The sequence below is a fragment of the Elephas maximus genome, chromosome 8 (assembly GCF_024166365.1).
Source record: "Elephas maximus indicus isolate mEleMax1 chromosome 8, mEleMax1 primary haplotype, whole genome shotgun sequence".
Classification (NCBI taxonomy): Eukaryota; Metazoa; Chordata; class Mammalia; order Proboscidea; family Elephantidae; genus Elephas; species Elephas maximus.
The window spans coordinates 67,728,874-67,749,529 of NC_064826.1; the positions used below are offsets into that span (position 1 = coordinate 67,728,874).

General features: G+C 40.2%; 1 protein-coding gene across 4 annotated transcripts in view; it reads right to left on the reverse strand.

Annotated features, from left to right (window-relative positions):
- Positions 1 to 12,164: 12,164 nt before the first annotated feature.
- Positions 12,165 to 20,656, reverse strand: part of ASNS (asparagine synthetase (glutamine-hydrolyzing)) — a 166,951-nt gene continuing 158,459 nt past the window's right edge. For all 4 annotated transcript variants that reach the window (XM_049893304.1, XM_049893305.1, XM_049893306.1 and 1 more), the window contains 9 exons: positions 19,940 to 20,125; positions 19,577 to 19,678; positions 18,075 to 18,202; positions 16,463 to 16,589; positions 15,077 to 15,183; positions 14,460 to 14,560; positions 13,172 to 13,253; positions 12,927 to 13,082; positions 12,165 to 12,505 (listed from right to left, as the gene is read on the reverse strand). In XM_049893304.1, the coding sequence (XP_049749261.1) occupies positions 12,296 to 12,505; positions 12,927 to 13,082; positions 13,172 to 13,253; positions 14,460 to 14,560; positions 15,077 to 15,183; positions 16,463 to 16,589; positions 18,075 to 18,202; positions 19,577 to 19,678; positions 19,940 to 20,125 (1,199 nt within the window). In that variant the 3' untranslated portion in view covers positions 12,165 to 12,295. The remainder of the gene's footprint in view (positions 12,506 to 12,926; positions 13,083 to 13,171; positions 13,254 to 14,459; positions 14,561 to 15,076; positions 15,184 to 16,462; positions 16,590 to 18,074; positions 18,203 to 19,576; positions 19,679 to 19,939; positions 20,126 to 20,656) is intronic.

A 20,656-nucleotide genomic window follows, 5' to 3' on the forward strand; every position in this document is an offset into this window, starting at 1 on the left:
AGCAGCCCTATAGGGCAGAGTGGAACTGCCCCATAGGGTTTCTAAGGCTGTCATCTTTCTTCTGCAGACCAACTGCTAGGTTCACGCTGCCAAGCTCTCAGTTCACAGTTGAATGCTTTAACCACTGTGCCAACAGGGCTCGCTCGCTCACGCTCTCTCTCTCTCTATGTATATATACTCCTGGGTGGTACAAACGGTTAAGTACTTAACTACTAACCAAAAGGTTAGTGGTTCAAATCCACCCAGAAGAAGAGCTTTGGAAGAAAGTCCTGGCAGTCTGCTTCCAAAAGGTCAAAGCCTTGAAAACTCTATGGAACAATCCTATTTTTTTTTTTTTAATTATTGTATTTTATATGATGGTTTACAGAACAAACTAGCTTCTCATTAAACAATTAATACACAAACTGTTTTGTGACATTGCTTCCCTGTTACCAGCTTTCCTGTTCCCTCTTGCCTTCCAGTCCTTGCCCCTAGGCTTGCGTGCCCCTTTAGTCTTGTTTTGTTTTACGGGCCTGTCTAATCTATGGAAGAAAGGTGAACCTCAGGAGTGACTTCATTACTGAGCAAAAAAGTGTCCAGGGCCATACTCTCAGGGATTCTCCAGCCTCTGTCAGTCCAGTAAGTCTGGTCTTTTTTTCTGAGGTAGAATTTTGTTCTACATTTTTCTCCAGCTCTGTCCGGGACCCTCTATAGTGATCTCTGTCAGAGCAGACAGTGGTGGTAGCTGGGCACCATCTAGTTGTGCTGGACTCAGTCTGGTAGAGGCCATGGTACTTGTGGTCCATTAGTCCTTTGGACTAATCTTTCCCTTGTATCTTTGGTTTTCTTCATTCTCCCTTGCTCCCGAAGGGGTGAGACCAGTGGAGTATCTTAAATGGCCGCTCACAAGCTTTTAAGACCCCAGACGCTACTCACAAAAGTAGAATGTAGAACATTTTCTTTATAAAATGTGTTATGCCAATTGATGTACATGTTCTCCAAGACCATGATCCCCGCAGCCCTCAGCAAGGTATTTCAGTCCCTCAGAGAGTTTGGATGTGTCTATGAAGCTTTCATGACCTTGCCTTGGACAAGTTGTGCTGGCTTCCCCAGTAACGTGTACTGTCTTACCCTTCACGAAGGTTACCACTTATCTGTTGGTCTATTTAGTGATTTTTCATCCCCAGCCCTCCCCTCCCTTGTAACCATCAAAGATTGTTTCTTTTTGTGTGTAAACATTTTCATGAGTTTTTATAGTAGTGGTCTCATGCAGTATTTGTCCTTTTGTGGTTGACTTTTTTTTTATTTCTCTCAGCATAATGCCCTCCAGATTCATCCATGTTGTGAGATGTTTCTCAGATTCATCATTGCTCTTTATCATTATGTAGTACTCCATTGTATATACCTTAGTTTGTTTAACCATTCATCTGTTGATGGTCATCTAGGTTGTTTCCATCTTTTTGCTACTGTGAACAATGCTGCAATGAACATGGGCGTGCATATGTCTATTCTTATGACTGCTCTTGTTTCTCTAGGATATATTCCCAAGAGTGAGATTGCTGGATCAAATGGTACTTTTATTTCTAGCTTTCTAAGGAAGCGCCGTATCGTTTTCCAGAATGGTTGTATCATTTTATATTCCCATCAGCAATGCATAGGAGTTCTGATCTCCCCTCAGCCTCTCCAACATTAGTTTTTTGGTTTTTTTGATCCATGCCAGTAATGTTGGGGTAAGATGGTATCTCATCATGGTTTTGGTTTGCATTTCTCTAATGGCTAGTGATCGCAAGCATTTCCTCACTTGTCTGCTAGTGGAGTGGCCCTATTTTGCACACATGGGTCCCTATGAGTTGGCATTGACTCAGCGGCAACTAACAGCAACTGTAACAAAACACCACAAAGCAGGTGGCGTTAAAGAACAGAAATTTATTGTCTCAGCATTCTGGAGGCTAGAGATCCAAATCATGGTATTGGCTATCTTGTTTCTTTCTGAGAACTCTGAGAGAGAAGCTGTTCCATGCCTCCCTCCTTTCTTCTGTGGCTCCCAATAATCCTTGGCATTCCTTGGCTTGTAGATGTATCTTCACATGGCATCTTCCCCCTGTGTATCTCTGTGTCTGTTCTCCCTCCCCTATGGGACACCGCCCAGAGGGGGTTAGGACCCACCATATGTTAACCTAACTGATAACATCTCAAATGCTATTTCCAAACAAGGTCACATTCACAGGTACAGGGGTTAGGACCTCAACGTATCTATTTGGGGACACACAATTCATCCATAACTGCTCAACTTTCTGCTGGTTTAGAATAAACTGAGATGAGTCAGGTCTAGGTAAAGAGATCATGAAAAAGAGAAATAAAAATAGATTTGGGGTTGTTTACATCCCTTCTTACCTTCCATAGTATGAGGGACCTCACCTTAATGGTATAAGGCCACACTTCATGCAGGTATGTTTAGAATGGTGGATCAAATGGGGATAGAAGTTTCAGAAAAAGATGTAACTAAGCTTGTACAGGCCTACACAATGGTCGTTTGCTATTAGCAAGTCAAAACTGCTCACAAATTACCCATAGCAAACTATGGAGGTTTCTTTGCAGGTATTTACGCTCATGAAATGAACATGTCAAACTAGGGAAGAATATTCTTATGTTCTCTGAGGAAAGGTAAACAAAAAAGTTTTGACACCTTAGACCCCTTCAATGAAGAGACAGAGATATAAATAAATCAATCAACCAGTGGGGCAGCAGGGGAGGGAGGGGGAGGAACATGTTTTTTCTCCAGGTTAGTTTAAAATAGTTTCTCCCTATTCAGTTTGAAATATGCATAAAATCCCTCAAGAGAAAAAAATGTGTCATGACTGCCACCTTGTGGTTTTATGTATTATATTATTAGCTCTCAGAAATCAACCAAATATTTTATATTGCTACGACCAATGTCTACAACACACTAACAATTTATGAATGTCATGGATTGAATTGTGTCCTCCAAAATATCTGTCAGCTTGGCTAGGCTGTGATTCCCAGTATTGTGCGATTGTCCACCATTTTGTCTTCTGATGTAATTTTCCCGTGTGTTGTAAATTGTCTTTATGATGCTAACGAAATGGGATTATTGGTAGTTTTTTTTTATGTTGATGAGGCAGGACTCAATCTACAAGATTAGGTTGTGTTTTAAGCCAATCTCTTTTGAGATACAAAAGAGATAAGTGAGCAGAGAGACGGGGGGCCTCATACAACCAAGAAAGATGTACTGGGAGCATAACACATCCTTTGGACCCAGGGTCCCTGCACTGAGATGCTCCTAGACCAGGGGAATATTGACGACAAGAACCTTCCCCCAGAACCAACAGAGAGAAAGCCTTCCCCTGTAGCTGGCACCCTGAATTCAGACTTCAGCCTCCTAGACTGTGAGAGGATAACTCCTTTTTGTTAAAGCCATCCACTTGTGGTATTTCTGTTATAGCAGCGCTAGATAACTAAGACAATGAGTATGGCTTTTTTTTTTTTTTTTAGTATTATTAAAAATTTTCCAAGTCACAAAGAGGACTATGAATAAATTTCTTGGCACCTACTTACTGGCTAGGTAGGACCTTAAATCAGGTAGGATTTATATGAGTGATGTGTGTATAACAATGTTAATTACAAATTTAAAAATTGAAGAAAAAAGAAATTATGTTCTGCTTAAATTAGAAGACCTGCTAAATAAATTATGAACTACCCATAAAACGGAAGATATACTCCCATTAAAAATATGGAATTATAGAAAAATTATAAAATATTTTTCCATGTACTTAATTATATTCTCTAAACATATTCAAGGTCTTACTTTGGCTCTCATGGACTTGTTCTAATTTTCTTCAGTTTCTACTTGAACCTGCATATGAGCAATTGATGGTCTGTTCTGCAGTCGGCCTGGGCCTTGTTCCGACTGATGGTATTGAGTTTTTCTATCTCTTTCCACAGATGTAGTTAATTTGATTCCTGTGTATTCTATCTGGTGAGGTCCATGTGTACAGTTGCTCTTTATGCTAGTGAAAAAAGCTGTTTGCAATGAGCAAGTCATAGGTCTTGCAAAATTCTATCATGCGATCTCCAGCATCATTTCTATCACCAAGGCCATATTTTCCAACTACCGATCCTTCTTCTTTGTTTCCAACTTTCAAATTCCAATCACCAGTAATTATCAATTCGTTCCGTTTGATTAATTTCAGACTACAGAAGTTTGTAAAAATCTTCAATTTCTTCATCTTTGGCTTTAGTGTTGGTGCATAAATTTGAATAATAATCATATTAACTGGTCTTACTTGTAGGTGTATAGATACCCTATCACTAACAGTGTTGAACTTCAGGATAGATCTTGAAATGTTATTTTTGACAATGAATGCAATGGCATTCCTCTTCAAGTTGTCATTCTTTGCATAGTAAACCATACAATTGTCTGTTTCAAAATGGCCAATACCAGCCATTTCAGCTCACTAATGCCTGAGATACTGGTGTTTATCCATTCCATCTCATTTTTGATGATTTCCAAGTTTCCTAGATTCATACTTAGTACGTTTCATATTTAGATTATTAATGGATGTTTGCAGCTGTTTCATCTCAGTTTGAGTCATGCCACATCAGCAAATGAAGGTCCTTAAGTCTTGATTCCACCCACATCATTAAGGTCGACTCTACTTTGAGGAGGCAGCTCTCCCCCAGTCGTGTTTTGAGTGCCTTCCAACCTGGAGGGCTCATCTTGGCACTGTATCAGACAATGTTCCACTGCTACTTATAAGGTTTTCACTGGCTAGTTCTTTTCGTAAGTAGACTGCCGGGCCCTTCTTATTCTTCCTTAATCTGGAAGCTCAGCTGAATCTTATCTGCCATGAGTGCCCCTGCTGGCATTTGAATACTGGTGGCATAATTTCCAGCATCACAGCAACACACAAGCCCCACAGTACAACAAACTGACAGACACATGGGGGCTGAAAGCAGAGAATACCAGAAAGATGTTTACCTGTGTTTTATGGACTGTGTAAAGGCATTCAACTGTGTGGGTCATAACAAATTATGGATTACATTGCAAAGAATGGGAATTCCAGAACACTTAATCATGCTTGTAAGAAACCTGTACACAGATCAAGGGGCAGTCATTTGAACAGGACAAGGGGATACTGTGTGGTTTAATGTCAGGAAAGGTGTGCGTTAGGGTTGTACCCTTTCACCATACCAATTCAATCTGTATGCTGAGCAATAATCCGAGAAGCTGGACTCTATGAAGAACGGGGCATCAAGAAAGGAGGAAGATGCATTAAACAACCTGCGTTATGCAGATGACACAACTTTGCTTGCTGAACATCAAGAGGACATGAAGCACTTACTGATGAATATCAAAGACCACACAGCCTTCAGTATGGATTACACCTCAACATAAAGAAAACTAAAATCCTCACAACTGGACTAATAAGCAACAACATGATAAATGGAGAAAAGACTGAAGTTGTCACGGATTTTATTTTACTTGGATCCACAATCAACACCCATGGAAGCAGCAGTCAAGAAATCAAAAGATGCATTGCATTGGACAAATTTGCTGCAAAAGATCTCCTTAAAGTGTTGAAAAGCAAAGATGTCACCTTGAAGACTAAGGTGCACCTGACCCAAGCCATGATGTTTTCAATCCCCTCATATGCATGCAAAAGCTGGATGATGAATAAGGAAGATCAAAGAATTGACACCTTTGAATTGTGGTGTTGGTGAAGAATACTGAATATACTATGGACTGCCAAAAGAATGAACAAATCTGTCTTGGAAGAAGTACAACCAGAATGCTCCTTAGAAGCAAGGATGGTGAGACTACATCTCACATAATTTGGATATGTTATCAGGAGGGATCAGTCCCTGGAGAAGGATGTCACACTTGGTAGAGGGTCAATGAAGAAGAGGAAGGTCCTTAACAAGGTGGACTGACACAGTGGCTGCAACAATGGGCTCAAGCATTAAGGACTGTGAAGATGGAGCAGGACTGGGCAGTGTTTCGTTCTGTTGCACATGGGGGTCGCTCTGAGTCAGAACCAACTCGATAGCACATAGCAATGACAACCATATTCCAAATATATACTCTCCCTTTGAGAAGTAACACAGAGAAGGAGTGTGGGATGAAGAACTCAGTTTGGCCCGTTGACTCTGGTTTCTGATAATAACCTGAGCCATTAAGATGCCTTTGTTTTTCAAAATAGCCAGGTATCTAGGGGCTGGCTACACAGGCCCATACTCAGCAAACTAACCTAAGGAAGGGAGGGGAAGCATGATGCAGTCATGCACATTCATTGGTTAGATGGTCATAACTATGCATTAAGGCCCATGCCGCTTCTTGGAAACCCTATGGGGCAGTTCTACTCTGTCCTATAGGGTTGCTATGAGTCAGAATTGACTACAAAGGGTTTGGTTTTGGTTTTGGTTTTGGTTTTGGTTTTGGTTTTGGTTTTGGTTGGGTGATGCAAACAGTTAACATGCTTGGCTGCTAACCGAAAGGATGGAGGTTTGAGTTCGCCCGGAGGCACCTTGGGAGAAAGCCCTGGAGATCCACTTTGAAAAAATCAGCTATTGAAAATGCCATGGAGCATGGTTCTACTCTAATACACATCAGGTTGCCATGAGTTGGAAAGGAATGGATGGCAACTTTTTTCTTTTTTTAATTAGTTATTAGCTTTGTAACCTTGGGTTATGATCATTAAGTTTGTGCATCAACTTGGCTGGGCCATGATTCCCAGTGGTTTGGCGGCTATGATGTAGTTTGGCAGTCATATAATGATGTAATCACCTCCATAATGAGATTTGATATAATGTAATCACCTCCATGATGGGATTTGCTGTGAGTAGCCGATCAGTTAAAAGAGAGATTCCTTGGGGGTGTGGCCTGCATCCAATATAGGTGGACTTTCTGGCAAGAGTCTCAGACTTTCGCTCACTCTGGATCCTGCAGCTAACTCCTGTTTATCTGACCTCTGGTTCTTAGGACTTGAACTAGCAGCTTACCTGCCAACCTTGGGATTCATCAGCCTCCGGAGCCTATGAGCCAGAGGCCCGTTGTCTGACCTGCCAATCTTGAGTTAGCCAGCCCCTGCAGCTGCATGAGTCAGGAGAAGCCGCCAGCCTGATCCACAGATTTGGGACTTTCTAGCCTCTACAACCATGTGAGCCATTCCTTAATCTCTCTCTCTCTATACATACAGGTAGATAGATATAGATATACAGATAAGAGAGAGACAGAGATGCTTCACTTTAGAAAACCCAGCCTAAGACAGCTATGCAACATAATACCTCTGTGTTTTGGTTTCTTCATTAATAAGGTAATCTCAAGCACACACCTCCCAGGACTGCTGTGAATATTTGATTTTAGCTCTTAGAACAGTCTTTGACACACAGTAAGTGATCAATAAATGTACAATCTTATTCTGTGTAACCAAGATTACTATGGTCTGATTCAACATTAGCTTTATTGCTAGAAATCAACCCTCCCCTTCAAAGTGTTGTTTCTCCCCATGCTCGAACTTTGACTCCCCCGGCCCTTTTTGTTCTTGCCTCCTTCTGCCAGCACAGACGTCTGGGCTGCTACCCTGGAGGAACTATTTTTTTCTGGAGACCCAAGGTGGCCTAACTGGCCAGCAAGATGTCAAAATTGCTATAGACTAGGGTTTGCTGAAAGGAACCCTGATGGCTCAATGGTTAAGCACTTGACTGCTAACTGAAAGGTTGGTGGTTCGAACCCACCCAGGGACTCCACAGGTGAAAAAGACCTGACAATCTGCTCCTGTAAAGGTTACAACCTAGGAAATCCTATGGGGCAGTTATACCCTGTCATATAGGGTTAATTATGAGTTGGAACTGACCCAACAATGCATAAAAACAAAGGGCTTGCTGTCTCCCATTCCAACATTTCCTGAATGGGAGTATGTGTTTTGTTGTTATCATTGCAGTTATTCTATTCCTGTTCTACCAGTTATTCTTCCTGTTATTCGAGGAGCTGATAACACATCAGTTGTTGTTGTTAGTTGTCCTTGATTCCAACTCATGGCCACCCCCATGTGTGCCAGAGTAGAACTGTGCTCCACAGGGTTTTCAATTGCTGATTTTTCAGATCTCCCGGGCGCTTTCTTTTGAGGCCCCTCTGGGTGGACTCAAACTGCCAACCTTTCCATTAGCAGCTGAACATGTTAACCATTTGCACCACCCAGAGACTATTACATCCCCCAGAGACCCTAAACTCTAGGCTTATGGTCATGACAGAATGAAATTCTTGCCAAGTCACAGGAGATTGTTGTTGTTAGGGGCCGTTGACTTGGATCTGACTCATAGCGACCCTATGTTCAACAGAACCAAACACTGCCTGGTCCTGCACCATCCTCACAATCGTTGCTATGCTTAAGCCCATTGTTGCAGCCACTGTGCCAATCCATCCCCAGTTGTATTTTGAGTGCCTTCCAACCTGAGGGGCTCATCTTCCAGCACTGTATCAACAATGTTCCACTGCTATTCATAAGATTTTCACTGGCTAATTCTTTTCAGAAGTAGGCTACTTCTTCCTAGGGTTCTTCTTCCTACTCTTAGTCTGGAAGGAAGCTCAACCGAAACCTGTCTGCCATGGGTGGACCCTGCTGGTATTTCAGTATCGGTGGCATAGCTTCCAGTATCACAGTAACACACAGCCCCCACAGTATGACAAACTGAGACGTGTGGGAGTACCCTTGAGAAGTGGGTAAGTATATTTTTTGTGTAGGAAAGAGAGTAAGTTGAGTATTTGGTGACTGGAGGGTGGGCTTTAGGTGTCCTTAGTCCTGTTCTCCAAATATTTCATTTTACTTTTTGGTATATGCCCCCTGGAAGTTAGGTTTGGACACATGACTTGATTTGGCCAATGAAATGTGAGCAAGTGACATGTCACTTCAGGGTGGAAGCTCAAAGTGGTACATGACTTATCACTTTCTCCATCCCCCACCTTGCTAATCATTAAAGTACATGTTGAGATTGTGCCATCAGCCTGGATCCCAGGGCGGTTATAACTCCCTCAACAATGAGCAGAGCCCACCATAGACCAAGGCAAATTAATAGTTTGAGCAAGAAATAACTTTTCTTGTGCTAAAGCACTGAAATTTTGAGATCGTTTTCTCAACCTAGACTCTTCCATTACAGAAAATGATTAGCTTCACTGTGATTACCTGGTCTCCCTGTTTTTGTCCCAACTCAGGCTGAGAGAGGAGACCCTTCTCCCTTAGTTCTGCAATTCACAGCAGAGGTCACACTGTAATTTCATGTGAAAGAATACAAAGGCTCTAGAGCCCATCTGTCTGGCTATCACATGGTACTCTACCACTTAACCAACCAATTAGCTGAATGACCTAGAGCAAATTACTTTACCTCTGTTTTACTTTCCTCATCTGTAAAATGGGGGAATAATGTTTATCGTTCAAGTTGTTATGCCTGTATAAGACACCACCCCAAAACCTAAAGGCATCAAACAACCATTTACTATGCTCACAGAGTCTGAATCAGGAATTTGGACACAGCATAGCAGGGATGGCTTATCTCTGCACCCCATGACTTAAGACTCAGCTGGAAGACTCAAAGGCTGGGGGTTGGCAGTGAGTTTGGTTTTTTGGTTATCATACTCACACACCTGGTGGTTGATGTTAGCTGTTGACTGAGACTGTCACTCCTAGGCTGTGTGTAAGGCAGTCTGGGCTGCCTTATAACATGTGTCAGAGAGAGAGAGAAAGCAGAAGTACTGTCACCTCATATGACCTAACCTCAGAAGCCATGCAGCCTTGCTTACACTGCATCTGCTAGTCCAGGCAGTCAAACGCCTGAGCACCTAAACAGAGGAGTAGCAAGAATCTAAAGTATGAGACACCAGAAATACTGGTACAGAAAGTATAATTTGTCATACCACCTCACAGTGGTGTTAAGAACTTACAGAGTTAACACAAAAAAGTACTCAGAACAGTGTTCTCAGACATGTGCTTGGCATTAGTAATTTACCCACTGCAGGGGTTTAGAAGCCTACTTCCTCATGACCAGTTTCATTCCACAGGGACCCACAGGCTCTGGCTTAGTTCCTTTTTAGGTTTTCCTCATTAAGGGTTAAGGAGGCCTTACATTAACCAAGATAGTCTACTTATATATCTACAATTGTGTCTTTACAGCAAGAGAGCTACAAGAAAAATCTTAGGAAAAAAAAACAAAGTTCAAAGGCAGTGGTAGGGTTTTAAGTGATTTTTATTTTCAGTTTTTCAATGGAAGTGTATCATCTTGTTAAAAACTAAGTACCTTCTTTAGAGTAAATATTGAGGCAATAAACCTCTAGAGGGTAGGTCATCTACTAGGGTGCTCAGAGGAGGCTGAGAAAGCAGAAGAGATCAGCTAATAATCTCCTAGTTTATAGCTAAAGAACCTGGACTGCCTGTTGTTAGTGGTGCTATTTGGATTAGATACCAAAAGCCTCCTTGCACTGAACTACCAACATCAGAATGATTAAGGAAAACAGGCTTGTGCAATATGTAAACTGTCGAGTAATGCGTACATGACCCAGTGGATAGCATTTCTTCAAGCCTTTTACTATTTCAATTACAAAAGAGAAAGGGAACAAACCTTACACTGTGTGCCAGGGACCCGATGTCAGATTCTGTGTATAGCTTAAATTTGGCAAGTTGCTTCAGTTATGATTCACCTGCAGAGTTTGCCGCTATAAAATGAGTTTAACTAAGTACAGGTTTCCCCCACTATCTGAAAGTAGAGCATTCCCATGAAACATTTCGTATGCCAAAATGGCATAAATCGAAGCAGCAATTACCATTAATTTATAAGGGAAAATTTTTTGAGCATCCCCAGGCTCCAAAAATAATCTACCAAATCATACCAAATAACACATAAAACCCTTATGAGCTCTCTTAGGCTTTTCACATACCTTAAGACACATCTTGCTAACAGATGCACAAATTAATCGAGATAAAGCACAGATAACCCAGACACAGTTCAAAGCTATGGCAGCTAGATGCTGAGAGTAGTTCTCAGGGCAGGAGCTTGGTGACGCCACTGCTCGGGGTGTTTGCTGCCTCTTTAACAGATTAGTGCAAAACAAATGCTGAACGCTCCTTCAGCTTTCTGCCTTTTTTCGTAAGAACAAAAATCCTCTTCAGATTTCTTTCAGTTAGTGAAAACAGGTACTAATGTAGGTCTTTCGTAAAAGCAAAGCGGCGTAAGGCGAACTTTGGAAAGCAAGGCATACTTGTATCTCTACTATAAAACATCTGGGTGATCCCACAGTCACTAAAGTTAAAAACCTGGGGACAACCTTAAAAACTGGTATTTTGTGGTTTACACTATACCTTAAATTTTGTAATGCACTCTGTGTAACCATTATCAACCAAAGTTTTCCAAGTTTCCAAAGCATTCTTGGTGCTACTTAGCTTGGGTGGGTGAGGCTCTAACATCAACAGATAAGAAGCCTAGAACCAAATGGTGCTAGGTTTAAGTTTAGTACCTACAGACACAAGATTATCATTGAGTCATCTAATATTAATGACTTTCTCAGCTTCCTTGAAGACATTAAATTGTAGATGAAGGTCTATAGCTCAAAAAACCCCATCTTCCAACTTACCAGCTCAATTCCCATCTACTCATGCTTCTCATCAGGCTGTCTTAGATTTACCTGTATACCAACCAGCAGCTCCTCTTCAAAATTCCCAATAGCTACGCTCACCTTTAAATGTATCCCAAATTGTTGTCCCTAAACAACCAGTGAGCATTCAAATGAAAATCTTCTGTTAGTTAAATGTTTCCTTGTTAAGCTTCCTCTTTCCCTAACTAGGTTCAGAATGCTTTTTCCTTTTATCAGAAATGCTTGGTATTGGTTGTTCCTCTAGAACAGGGGTCAGAAATCTATGGCCAAATTCCACAGTCATGAGTGACCACACTGAGATAAGAGTGGAAAGAGGCCACATCTGCATGAGGCCCAAATGTCTTCTAAAGCAGCCCTGCCAGTAGCATCCTGGTGAATTCTTGCAAACATCACACTGCTTTCCCCTTTCCAAGTTCACCTTCCACCTTATTATAATACAGCAAAAGCTGCTCAGTTTCTAGCCACCACTCATGACAAGACTATGAGAATATAAATGACTACAGCAATGTTTTAGATTTAAGTTAAGACTTTTATTTATTTTTTACCCCCAAGTAAACCAGGGTGACTGACCCTCATTGCTCCCTGTACGCAGCACCAGTCACCCTACCCCTAAGAAGAAGAAGAAATATTTTCTTTAACTCTACCGCTGAAGAGTGCCTAAGCTTTGGCAGCTGACTTGTAATGGGTCAGCGTGCGAGCAGAAGGGTCAGTGGCGTTGATCCACTTGGGCATCCAGTAATGGGTCAGCCAGTTAGCCCGGCCTGGGTAGTGGCGTTCAAAGATTTGGCGGTAGTAATAACCTTCTTTAGTTTTAGGAGTATTGAAGGGAAACTTCTCTGAGGCAGTTGCCATCATTGTATCATCAACCTGGAAGAGTAAGAGGGTAAGAACAATATACTACTTGCAAGAGACTCTTTGAATCACACATCACTTAGAAAATGTCAAAATACCCATAATTTACATTAGCTGTAGTGACTTTTTAAGAAACACTGACATGCATATTACTAATACTGGTGGCTCTGATCAGCTGGTACCTACCTACTAGGTACCCAAATGTGTTAAATGAAGGTCAGTGATGATTGGTAAGTCTCCTTTCTTTCTCTCTTTCAGTTCTAGGTGCTACTTTATAATCTTTCATGCTACGTAATTCATATAGAAGTAGTACTGCTTGCAGGGACTGCAAACCTCTTCTACTGACAAACTTTCAAACCCAATTCAAAATGAAGAGTGATTACAACTCTCCATCCAAATCTTCCTATGCCTGAACATATTTTAAAAGGTGATATACCTGATGTTCAACATAGTCCTGTAAAATCCTAAACCAGGAATTCTTCACTGAGGTTATTCCATCACTGAAGGCTTCTTTCGGTCGCCAGAGAATCTCTTTAGGTATCAGGTTAGAGTCCTCAAATGTCTCTCTCAGGAGATGCTTTTCTATCCCATGCTGATGTGAAAACAAAAGGCACATCAATAGAGGTTACAAATAAAACCTTAGACCAACCAGCAGTTTTCATCTGGAATTACTTTACCTACCTTTGGAATCCTCATTTCTGGTGGCAGAGACAAGTAATAGGAAGAAAATCGATGATCCAGGAACGGGACTCTCAGTTCAAGACTTAAAGCAGAAAGAAGAAAATCTAAATCAAAATGGGTATGTAGTGACTGTCAGTTTATATTTTGATTGAGTTTCCTCAAAATTCAACCAGATTTAAGTAAAGATTATAACGTCATCATTTTTACAACCCTCCTAACTTGTCACCCCCCTACGCTAGGGTTGAACGAACGTAAAATCTTCATTCAGAAGAGCAATACCAACACGCTGAGGGAAGGAGGAGTTTTAGTCTATTACTTTTACCTTCCCTTCAATGAACAGCTAAACAAGTATCTTCCAAAGCAGAAATCATCAAGAACCGTGAGCAACCTGATCATTAACAATGTACCTTGCCTGGACTTTTCTGACTCAAAGTTTTTTCCCAGGTGAGGCCCACTCTTGTCCTATGGATAACTGTAAGGACAATCAGTGTTCGTCATTACTAACTCATGAATAATTTACAGACAACATGCACTGTAAACCAACATCCTACAGTGTTTCACCAAACGCAGCACCACCCGTCTCCTGAATTCTGGTTCAGTCCCTAACCTCATATTTGATGACTTCCTAATCCACCATATTTTATTACGCAAATAACACACGCCTTCTATGTTTGTTTGCCAACAGCAACATGTAAAAAATTGGCATAGCAGTTTTTAAATGGTTGGCAAACAAACACAGAATGTGTGCATTATTTGCATAAAATACAGTTAAGTCTGACACAGCAGAAACAACTAAGATATTTAACTTTGGTTGTTTATCATCCACTGTGATAGCTTTAGCCAATGAGAAATGACATCGAAGAAACATGGCTTCAAATAATCTAATCAAATATCTTGCATCTTCACTGCCCTGTCCCCGCAGTCACCACAGCATCATATAGGCATGACAGGTACTCAATACTTGTTCCGTGGAAACACAGAATCTTTACTTCTCTTTAAAAGACTTTAAAAAAATGACTGAAACTGCCTTCCCTGTTAGTTGTTCAGATGTGGGCACTGTATTATCCTTTGAAGATGGAAACTCTGTCTAAACAACCTATAAGAAAATACCTCACCCGCACCATGACAGCACTTTGAATTTAGCCTAATTCTTTTGGAGCAAAGTTAAGAGAAGAGCTCCTTTTTTTCCTGTAAAAGTCAGGTCATATTTTGCCACATACGAAAGCAGAAAAAAAAATCAGCCCTTGAGATTTTTCTGTTACAATCACTTCTCAAAATATTGAGTTACCCATGGGCAGCAGTAGTGCGATCAGCACGGAGAACATCAAATAAATAGAGTTCCTTCAGGAGTCTCTCACTCTCTTCCTCAGCTTTTTCAGCAGAAGGAGCCTATTTTACAAAGAAATAGCTGAAGTTCCAAATACACACAGTTTTGCCTTTGGCACGCAAGACATTTTTTATTTCTCAGTTACACACATTCCAACTCTAAAAGTGGGTAAGGAAAAAAAGCTAAACAAAACAGGAAAGGGAAGAAGGCACTGAATATAGGCAAGCAATGCTTTATAAACATGCCTTCTCTTGCACCAAAACTATTTTAGAACAAATAGGATCAACACACTGTGCAATAGCCATAATTCAAGAGGAGATTACGAAATATCAGAAAGGTAATTCTGATGTTTAACTCATTTTAAAGAATGAAAATTACTGCACACTTAATAAGACTTCTTTCTCCCCAAAAGAAATATAAAGCAGAGACTATCAGATTTCTCCATATATTTCACAAAAGACTCAAAAGAGACTGTTGGACTTAAAGGAAAATCAAAAAATACAATAAAATATAGTTGAATAATTCATACTTTTCTTAATCTAGCAGCAATATCATTCTATTTCAGAATATTTATTTACCTTGTGAAAATATATGTAGCCCTGTGTAAGTTCATCTGAACCTTCTCCAGAGAAGATCACCACACTGTCTGTGTTCTTCCGAATATACTTGGAAATTAAATACATACCTAAAAAAAGGAAGAAATGATTGTTAATGTTAACCCTCCGTCAAAAAATGCCTTTTATTTGGCTTTTGGGGACAACTGCAAGCTTTGCTATTAAATTAGATTTTATATTAATATAGATCCCAAAATAATCTCATACTTACAAACCATTTATACGTATTTAGTCCAAAAGTTGTACTATTGCAATAAAATAACCCAGAACCATTCTATAATTTTATAAGCAGGTTTCAAAATCCAAATGTCTCCAGACCAAGAAGATCACTACTTGAAATTCTGCTAAACTGAACAATCACTCAAATATCTAAGAATCATACCTTTTACACTGGTATTACTACACAAAAATAATAAAAGTTGTAATTTTGGTATTTCAGTCTTTTTTCTGCCACTCCCCATCCACCAAACTCCACATAAAATTGATACAAGTAACTAGGACATGCCTGCTTGGGTTCCTGCAATAAATACATCCCTTTAAACTAGTGTTTCTTCTCAATTACTTTTCATTATTGTCCTGGCTTAAGGAGCCTTTGAGACCCTTCCCTCCCCAGCCATGATATATTAATACTACTGATATATTCTACGTCCGTTTATGTACTGAGGCCCTGTGGAGAGTCACAAACCATTATACGAAGATCTTCTTGCCCTCCAAGAAACAATTTTGGCTCCTTTGGGAGCAATATTACGCTTGTTGAGAATACATGCAATGGGTCCTATCACATTCTGCTTCTCTTAAAAACAGGCATATCTAAGCCAATAGCATGTAAGAGGCTCAACAACATGGTTCAGCCTGATTTGGGGTGTATCTACAATCTCGGTAAGCATCCATGGGGTAAAATTACTACTGTTTGCTGGACAATAAGAGCCACTGATTGATGAGTCCTGTGATGGAATAGCTACCAAAACACATGTAAATGAGTATTCCTAATGGAAAATGCATTATAACATAGAACTATTTTCTCATCTTACTCAGACTATAGCTCATGAAACTTTATAAAGAGAAATTGGGGGAAGGGAGAAGAAATTATCCACTCTTTGAGGTAATATAGTTAGTGAAACCATAAATGTGGAAGTTTAACTATGTACTTACTGGTATTTATTTTTCCCCTCATCCCAAAAGAGATTTGGGGAATTCTTAAATGGTGTTAAACAGTTGGCAACATAGGAATTCACTTGCATTAATTCTTGAAGAGTGTTTTTTAAATTGTTGTTTGAAATAATAATTTCTAAACCCTTATTTTTCTTCCTATTTAAAAAAAAATCTTTTTACTATCATAAAACACCTTACCTACTGAAGCACGAACTGTTGTAATGTCATAAGTTTCCAAGGAAAATATGACTTCATCCAGGGCCTGAATTCCTTCCTCAGAATTAAAGAGGACCTCATGATGTTCACTCCCAATATGATTTGCTACCTGATTATATACGAAACATCCATATACTTGTTATTTAAAGAACCACCCTTTAAATAAAACATGACAGTAGCTCACAAAATCATATAAATTAATAATAAACCAGTTGCCATCAAGTCAGTTCTGACTCATGTCAATCCCACATGTGTCAGAGTACAACTATGCTCCACAGGGTTTTCAACGGCTGATTTTTCAGAGTAGATACCCGGCTCTTCTCCAGAGGCACCTGAGTGGAATCGAACTGTAAACCTTTTGGTTAGCAGTTGAGCACATTAACCATTTGCACCAATCGGGAACTCCCAAATTAAAACAAAAAAGGCAAAATAAGTGGGATTGATTCTCTAGGTCACCACTTATAAGCCCCACCTACCTAGCCAGCTTCCCTTACCTCCTCTAGTCCCTGAACGCCCTCCATTCAGCCACTGACAGTTGGATCTCTCCCATCATATCTTTCCATTCCAAAGGCCTAACAGTCAAGCGGTTCCCAACTAGCTGCCACCCCCACCTAGTTTACCAAACCTACCTCATCTCTTTCTAGTCCAACATGGTCCACCTCTAAAGTTGTTTACTTTCGCATATCCTGAAACACCTGATTTTATAGCCAGGATGTTATTTCCTATATAGAATGGCCCCTCCCCTCATTCTACTTTCTTGACTATTTTGGGTTTTCTCAGCATTGATCAATTTGCTTTGGAACTTGTCTCTAGCTCTTCTTACTCACCCATTCTATGTAAATTCTTCCAGGACAGGAATGAGGTCTTCTTCACAATGAATATGTACAAGGTCCCCTTTGCCTACAGTCTTAAGCATAAAACCCAAAAAACTCATTGCCAGCACTTTGGACTCATGGCACCCCTACAGAACAGAGTAGAACTGCCCTATACGGTTTCCAAGGCTGTAATTTTTATGGAAGCAGACTGCCACAGAGCGGCTGGTGGTTTTGAACTGCCAACCTTTTGGTTAGCAGCCAAATGCTTAACCACTGTGCCACCAGGGCTCCTTACAGCCCTAAGCATAGTGCTTTATAAAAACATAAAAAATAAAAACAGCTGACATTCACTAAGTACTTAATACATGCTAGGCTCTATCCTAAGCACTTTGTATGAATTATATCATTTCCTCCTCAAAACCATCCCATAGTAGATACTATTACACCCATTACGTAAGTGAGGAACCGTGTGGTAGTCAGGATTTGAAACCAGCACTCATACTCCAAAGCCTGCAACCTTAAGGACACTATACGCTTCCTTTCAAAATTACTGTCACAGAGATTTTGTGAGGAACGTATTAGTCATGGTACATAAAAGTATCTAGAGTACAGTGTATTACAAAGCTAATATTCAATAGGTACTTCATTCTAATATATTTAATTTAAGCAATTACCAAAGTCAACACAGCGGTAGAATTATAGTATCAATTATTATTTTGATTTTCAATTCCAATAACAAAACCATGTTAACTACATAAAAGGCAGAGATGGTTTCTTACTTTTCTAGCAGCCTGTAAATCAGGGCTATCTTCCATGCCGATAGCAAATGTCTGGAGAGGGTACTGAACCTGGGCCTCTTTTAGCTGCTTAAGCAGGGTGGCAGCAACCAGGCTGGAATCCAAACCCCCTATGAGCAAAACAACAATTGCATGGTTATAAGATAGGGACAAATAGGATTTACATTCCTGTCAAGCACTGAGATTGTATTTACCATTTCAAATCCCCAAAACTTTAGTAAACTGAAAATAAATTAGAAAGAGAAAAATATAACATATAACTATATCAACCATTTGAATTATTTAAAAATCACTACAGAGAATTCTAAAGAATGCCTATTGGCTCACCGTTACAACAATACTACAGCTACAGTGCAACTCTAATTTCCCAACCAGATGCTTTCAAGTCAGTTCCGACTCATGGCAACCATACATGTGTCAGGGTAGAGATGTGCTTCACAGGACTTTCAAAGGCTGATTTTTCAGGAGTAGATAACCAGGCCTCTCTTCTGAGGTGCCTCGAGGTGGACTCAAACTTCCAACTGTTCGGTTAGTAGCTGGGGGTGTTAACCATTCACACCACCAGGAACTCCAGTGTGCTGTATTACTGTTAACATATTACTATATTAAACACAGAAAATGACCACCACTCATCTGTCAGTTTGTCCCACTGCAGTGGCCTGTGTGTTGCTGTGATGCTGGAAGCTGTGCCACCAGCATTTCAAATACCAGCAGGGTCACCATGGTGCAGAGGTTTCAGCAGAGCTTCCAGACTAAGAAAGACTAGAAAGAAGGGCCTGGTAATCTATTCTGAAAAAACTGGCCAGTGAAAACCCTATGGATAGTAGTGGAGTAACAGCTGATATGGTACCGGAAGATAAGCCCCTCAGGCCGGATGTCACTTTGAGGACTAAGACACACCTGGCCCAAGCCATGGTATTTTCAGTGGCCTCATATGCATGTGAAAGCTGGACAATGAATAAGGAAGACCGAAGAATCAATGCTTTTGAATTACATTACTGGTGAAGAGTATCGAATGGGCTGCCAGAAGAAGAAACAAATCTGTCTTAGAAGAAGTACAGCCAGAATGCTCCTTGGAAGTGAGGATGGTGAGACTTTGTCTCATGTACTTTGGACATCTTATCAGAAGGCACTAGTCCCTAGAGAAGGACATCATGCTTGGTAAAGTAGAGGTTCAGCGAAAAAGAGGAAGTCCCTCAACGAGATGGACTGACACAGTGGACGCAACAATGGGCTCAAACAATTGTGAAGATAGCACAGGACCAGGCAGTGTTTCGTTCTGTTGTACACAGGGTGACTATCAGTCGGAATCAACTCAAGGGCACCTAACAACAACAACAGAAAACAAGTTTTTTCATCCTATAATGAAGCAAAGATTAAATCTTGTAAGAAATATTTTAGTCAAAACCTCAGGGGCAGTCACAAACCATTTAAGTTAAACAAACACACACTAAATATAATTAGGTTTTAAATTTTGACTTCACCTGATAAAAGGCAGCCAATCCTTCTGTCTGTCATCAAACGTTTCTTAATAGCATTGTTAAAAAGGATCCGGAGGTTGCTCTTGACAGTTTCTATCTCAAAACCTACAAACACATAAAGTAAAAGAGACAGATCGAGACAAACCTAGGCTCAATTATTTATTGAAATGAGGTACACAATCTTCTATATCTATCATGAGGGTATCTGCTCAACAGTGGAGCTCACTCAGCAGTGAATGGCCAATTCCCAATCTGTCATCTCCAAGTTAAACAGGAAATAGGTCTTCAAACTTAAATTGTTCAGATGTGGAAAAAAATATTTACTCACTGGGGGTGGGTGAGAGGAATGGGTGTCTGTTGTGTTACCTGGGAATAGTTTCTCCACATTGTCATAGAGGGCATGCAGAGGTTCATCTCTACAGTGATGATATTTGACCATTTCCACGGACGCAACTTTGCCATTGGGCTTTAAATCCAAAACTTCATAGTGTCCCGGAAGAAAAGGCTCCACTTTTAAAAATGAAGTCCCAGAGTGCTTCAAGTTAACAAGACCTACAAATCACATAAATATATTGTTGTTAGTTGCTGTCAAGTCTATTCAATCATAAAGACAACTTTATTCAAATTAGGATAACACTTCACAGTAATGTTCAGCACTAGTTAATGTCCTCCAAATTCCTATTTTCTATTTTAATATAAATACATGTCCATTATATAAGCAAAATAGGAAAAAAATTTAAACACCTCAAACCCTATCATCTACTTACTAGCAGCATCGATACAGTAAAATTACACTGATTTCTAGTAATTCAAAGCAATGTGAAATTCTCCAATATTCAATTTCTTCTCCCTACCTAGAATTTCTGATCAAGAAAATTTATTTTCTATAATATGCAAATGCATATAAGAGAGTTAATGCTAAGATACATTTATGAAGCAAATAGACAGACTTAATGTCATGAAGCCCTGGCAGCCATGTCTTGGTCATCACTGAAGAATTAGCCAGGGGGAAAAATGCAGGTCAGAATTTCAAATTCTCAAGGAATCCAGACTTCTGGAGCCACTGAGGCTGGATGACCGCCT